Source organism: Misgurnus anguillicaudatus, chromosome 21 (genome assembly GCF_027580225.2).
Source record: "Misgurnus anguillicaudatus chromosome 21, ASM2758022v2, whole genome shotgun sequence".
Taxonomy (NCBI): domain Eukaryota; kingdom Metazoa; phylum Chordata; class Actinopteri; order Cypriniformes; family Cobitidae; genus Misgurnus; species Misgurnus anguillicaudatus.
In genome coordinates, this window is record NC_073357.2 from 11,100,905 (window position 1) to 11,105,615 (window position 4,711).

The window sequence follows — 4,711 nt, forward strand, 5'->3', positions numbered from 1 at the left end:
CCGACCATTCCTCTCGCTCAAAGTAACATAATTCACCTCTAGTAAGTTAACCAGTCCAGGTAAACAGCAATTGAAAATTGCTAGGGAGAGCAAGACGTAAATGTTGATTATTGTTTACATAGTTTTAGAGTGCAGCCTTGACTAATAGGCTATACCGCTCATCTGTTTGATTGTAAGTATTGCACTGTGATTATTGTGAAAGTCACGTAACACACGAAAATCTTATTTTTATATAATTTATTTTTAGAGCACATCTACTCATGTTCCTACCAGCCTGTCTTTAATCAAGCACATGGGATGTCAAACGGAACATATACCTGCTGTGTCTGTTGAAGTCCAAGCCAACCCAGAAAAAAAATCTATAGGCATTCAATGTACATTTGCTCCATCTCTAAAGACAGCTGCCACACAGGTCTCCTTTGCAAAACAGACAGAGACACTGTCTTTAATGTAAGTGTTGGTACAGAGACTGCACAACCTGAACCATGGAGTCAGCTGTCATCTACACCAATAAAGGTTTCTACATCCAGACTTGGTGCGACACCTGCTAAGCGGCCTCGTATGGAATTGCTGGAAGAAGACGAGGAAGAGGATGAAGTAAACATTTCAGATATTCCACAGCCTCATGATTCCACATATGAGCTTGGTGACTCTGCTGCAGATACTGAAATCAGGTAATGTTTTGCAAATGTGCATTCTTACTACTCCTATTTGCTTTGATATTATCAGTAATATTCTATGCTTTGTCGTTATTTTTAGTGGGTTGGAGGACACTTATGATTACACTGACACAAAGTACATTGTTATTGAATACTCTCTCAGAGAGCTTTTTGAAACATGTCCTTTGTGCAAGCACAACTGCGATGTCCAACGACGTCGAATGGGGACATTTGTGTCATTCAGTCAGGTCTGCGAACACTGTCAATATACCAGAAAGTGGCAGAGCCAGCCTGTGAAAGGAAGTACCCCGATTGGAAACCTGCAATTGTCAGCTGCAGTTTACTTCACTGGTGCATCATTCATTCAAATGGATAAGGTATTCATTTGATTATTTTGTGCTGATTGCTTTAAATCGCTAAATACACACCCCATAACATAACATGTACTATGTTGTTTACAGATTTGCAGAGCAATGAATCTCCAGATACACGGATACAACACATTCAGAAGGCATGCACGATTGTTTCTTGAACCATCAATTTATTACAAGTGGAAGATGGATCAGCAGGCCATGTTCCAGCAGCTACAACAGCAGGGCAAAATTGCATTGAGTGGCGATATGCGTGCTGATTCTCCAGGTAATTTTTAACATTACATTAATTGTATGTTGGCAATACTTTGTAAACGTGATAAAGTAAAATGAAATTTATAAGGTTCAAATTGTGCTATAATAACAAAAAAATATATATATATTTTATTTAGGACATTCTGCGAAATATGGCAGCTACACTTTAATGCATCTGGAAAGCAATAAAATTGTGGACATTCAACTAGTACAGGTAAAGATTGTTATCCAGTACATATTAATACTGCCTGCTTTTTGTGATTTGGCAATCGGTAATTTGATATGATTTCTCATAGAGCAACGAAGTCGGAGGCAGTGCACACATGGAGAAGGAAGGACTCAGAAGAGGTCTTGATCTTCTGGAGTCCAAACAGTTGGACGTGGACTATATTGTAACTGATCGCCACCCACAAGTGCAGAAGTATCTAAGGGAGAGAAATGTCAAACAGTACTATGATGTTTGGCACCTTGAGAAAGGTAAATTGAATTAAAAACAACACCCATTTTTGTATTTAAAAGTATAAAAATTATTTTTAAAACTATTGTTAATGCATACGTAGCTATTATTTTATTTCATGCCATTATTCAAAACCATGTTTCCATTTTGTTCAACTGTTAATTTCAGGCCTATCCAAAAAATTGGACAAATTGTCAAGAAACAAAGACTGCCAGGTGTTGAGAAAGTGGTTGCAGGGTTTAAAAAACCACATGTACTGGTCAGCCATGACATCCGAGGAAGGACCTGAAAAGGTTGCCAAGTGGAAGAGTGTAGTTAATCATATGCAGAATGTCCACACTCATGACGATCCACTATTCCCCAAGTGCGCTCATCCAGATAGAGTGACCAGAGACCCAAGTAAATGGTTAACACCAGGTTTGTGACACTTATTTCTTAGGTGTGAATCATTTTTAAATAAACAGAAGCACACAAATTTTTCTTACTAATTGTGCTCTATGTAATAGATAATGTCTGTATCTGTATTATTTCTAATTGTCTTTTATAACAGGTACCATGGCACTTTATAAGGTAGAGAAGCTGCTCCTCAATAAAAGAATTCTGAAAGACGTGGCAAAGCTGAGCCACCAACATCAAACTTCAGCTCTTGAGTCATTTCACAGTGTCATACTGAGATTTGCCCCAAAGAATGTAGTCTTCCCTTTCATTGGAATGCTGTGCAGGTAATAATTGTTGTAACACGTAGCAATACTAAACAGTGTTATCAAAGTAAAAAAAAAAACTACTCAAATATACATAGTCTTATTTGTACATTTGAATTACAAGCTCTTGTACGTATATGTTTCTATTACTTTTTTATATTTGTCTTTCTAGGCTCTATCTTGCCGCAATGCATTTCAATGAGAATGCAAACCGTGAACAGGCAATGACCTTAGAGGGCACAGTAGTGTACAAGATGGTGTTTCCTAAAGCAAAGAAGGGGCAGCCTACAGTGAAGGCAGTGAAAACTGAGCCCACATTTGGTATGTTCAGAAATGTGGCATTTATTATAAATGCTTATCAAATAAGTACAATAATTACACACATTTATAAATGTTTTTTTCTGGCTGAAGTTACATAGATAAATATTTTACACAGTCAACAAATTGAAATATAAAAGTTATTGCACAATTGTAAAAGCATCAAGCTTCTTCAAAAATTTTGCTATGAAGTTTTTTGTTTTGTGCCAGGATACGTCAGTGACCTGATGAGATTGCTGTTCACGGAGGTATTTGACAACCCTGACACCTATGTTGAGGATCTGCGGAAAGTTCCTGTTCCAGAGGACCTATCAGCACAGTTTGAGAGGCCAGCAAAGGAGGATCTTATTGCCCGACATGTCTCCAGGTTCAATCCAGCGGTGGCCGGAAGCCAGTGTAGTTCCCTCCAGCATCAGGAAACTCCTGACGAATCCGCAGGACAACACATGCAGGAATGACCACGCGCACATGTCTGCCAAGATATCCCCAGCACCAGCTAACAAAACTGCGATAGGCAAGATACCTAAAACGCCTGGCAAAAAATGGAAAAATTAGTAAATGTATGTTCTCATTAATGCATAATCTTATCTTGTTTTGTGGTTAATATATGCACATGTGTATAAATACACTAAAATATTATGTCTTTGTATATATCCAAAATATTTGTTATTTTCTCTGTTATTTTTACAATGCGTATATTGGTGTGAAATAAACATATTTCTACAAATGGTTTTGGTTTGATGATAAACACAATATCTATTATTTAACAGTAAAATGTTTATAACTATTATCTTGAATACTCACTCCTCCTCTGTTCTCCTCCTAAGTGGTCCATAGTCTGCTCTGTAAATATTGTTTATGTTTTGAAGTGTATAAACATTCAGGCAGTTGGCCTACAGTCCTGGATGTTCTGTCATACACTGTAAAGAGGTTGGTGCTTGAATTAGTCGTCTCCTTACCTTTATAAGTATATAAAAACAAATCACGTCAGATATGTAATTTACAGTAACAAATCTATACAATTTAAGTGTTCTTTGCAACGTTACTTTTTATAGAATGAGGTAAGTACTATGCAGGCACTTAATTTCATCATCTCTGGTTGGATAATGCCCACAATTTTTATTGTAATATTTGAAATAACATATAAACACGTTATTAAAATAATAACAGTTTTTAAGGAAAGCTACAATTAATTTAAAAGAAATACAATGTCATATTAACTCAAATATTTTTTAAGCTATAGTAAAAACACTTTTACCTGTTGTATTTCTTGGCAGCAAACATTTTCTGCCTCAGTTGGCATTGTACTGCACCTATGACATTTACACCTTTTAAACAGACAAGTGCAGAAAAACATCAAGTTTTACGTCGTATTAAAAACAAACAAACAAACAGCGGGTAAACAAACAATGACTAATTACCAGATAGAAACGTCCTGTTGTAATCGTTGCTGCTGTTGTTCCTGTTGGTCATTTACTGACTCTGCATCCGATTCTGGATCATAAATGTAAGGCTGTATCTGACTATAAGCCATAGTTATTTAACAAGTTTAAGTTTGATTTCGCACGATCTCACAGCTGTCGGATTACAATCCAAAGGCTGCGCGTGCTCGTAACTCTTAAGCTCCGCCCACCGCACGCCCTCAAGTGTTCGTCTTTTCCCGACAAAAATCGGAAAGGCTGTTTTTTCTTTTATAAATATGACAACACAAAATACTTTTTGGACATATGAAGGTGTAACGTATGCTTTAAATGATGCGAGTGAGAAGTGAATCCATGTGCAAAAGGTGTTTATTAGTAAAATCCCATAAAGGGCCAGCAACCAAATCCAAACAGGGTAAATCCAATACACGTAATCCAAAAAACAAGCGAGAGGTCAAGGCAGGCAGAGTCACAATCATAAATCCAGATAAACAGGCGATAGATCAAGGCAGGCGGCAGACAGGCAAAT

General features: G+C 37.1%; 1 protein-coding gene across 1 annotated transcript; it reads left to right on the top strand.

The window, feature by feature from the left end:
• The first annotated feature begins 444 nt into the window (after positions 1 to 444).
• LOC129444290 (uncharacterized) lies at positions 445 to 3,558 on the top strand. Its single transcript, XM_055204920.2, has 9 exons — positions 445 to 674; positions 760 to 1,036; positions 1,121 to 1,298; positions 1,423 to 1,499; positions 1,582 to 1,762; positions 1,911 to 2,159; positions 2,293 to 2,464; positions 2,616 to 2,764; positions 2,972 to 3,558. Exons 1-9 carry the CDS (start codon positions 562 to 564, stop codon positions 3,217 to 3,219), a joined length of 1,644 nt encoding a protein of 547 aa, XP_055060895.2. The 5' UTR covers positions 445 to 561; the 3' UTR covers positions 3,220 to 3,558.
• The last annotated feature ends 1,153 nt before the right edge of the window (positions 3,559 to 4,711 follow it).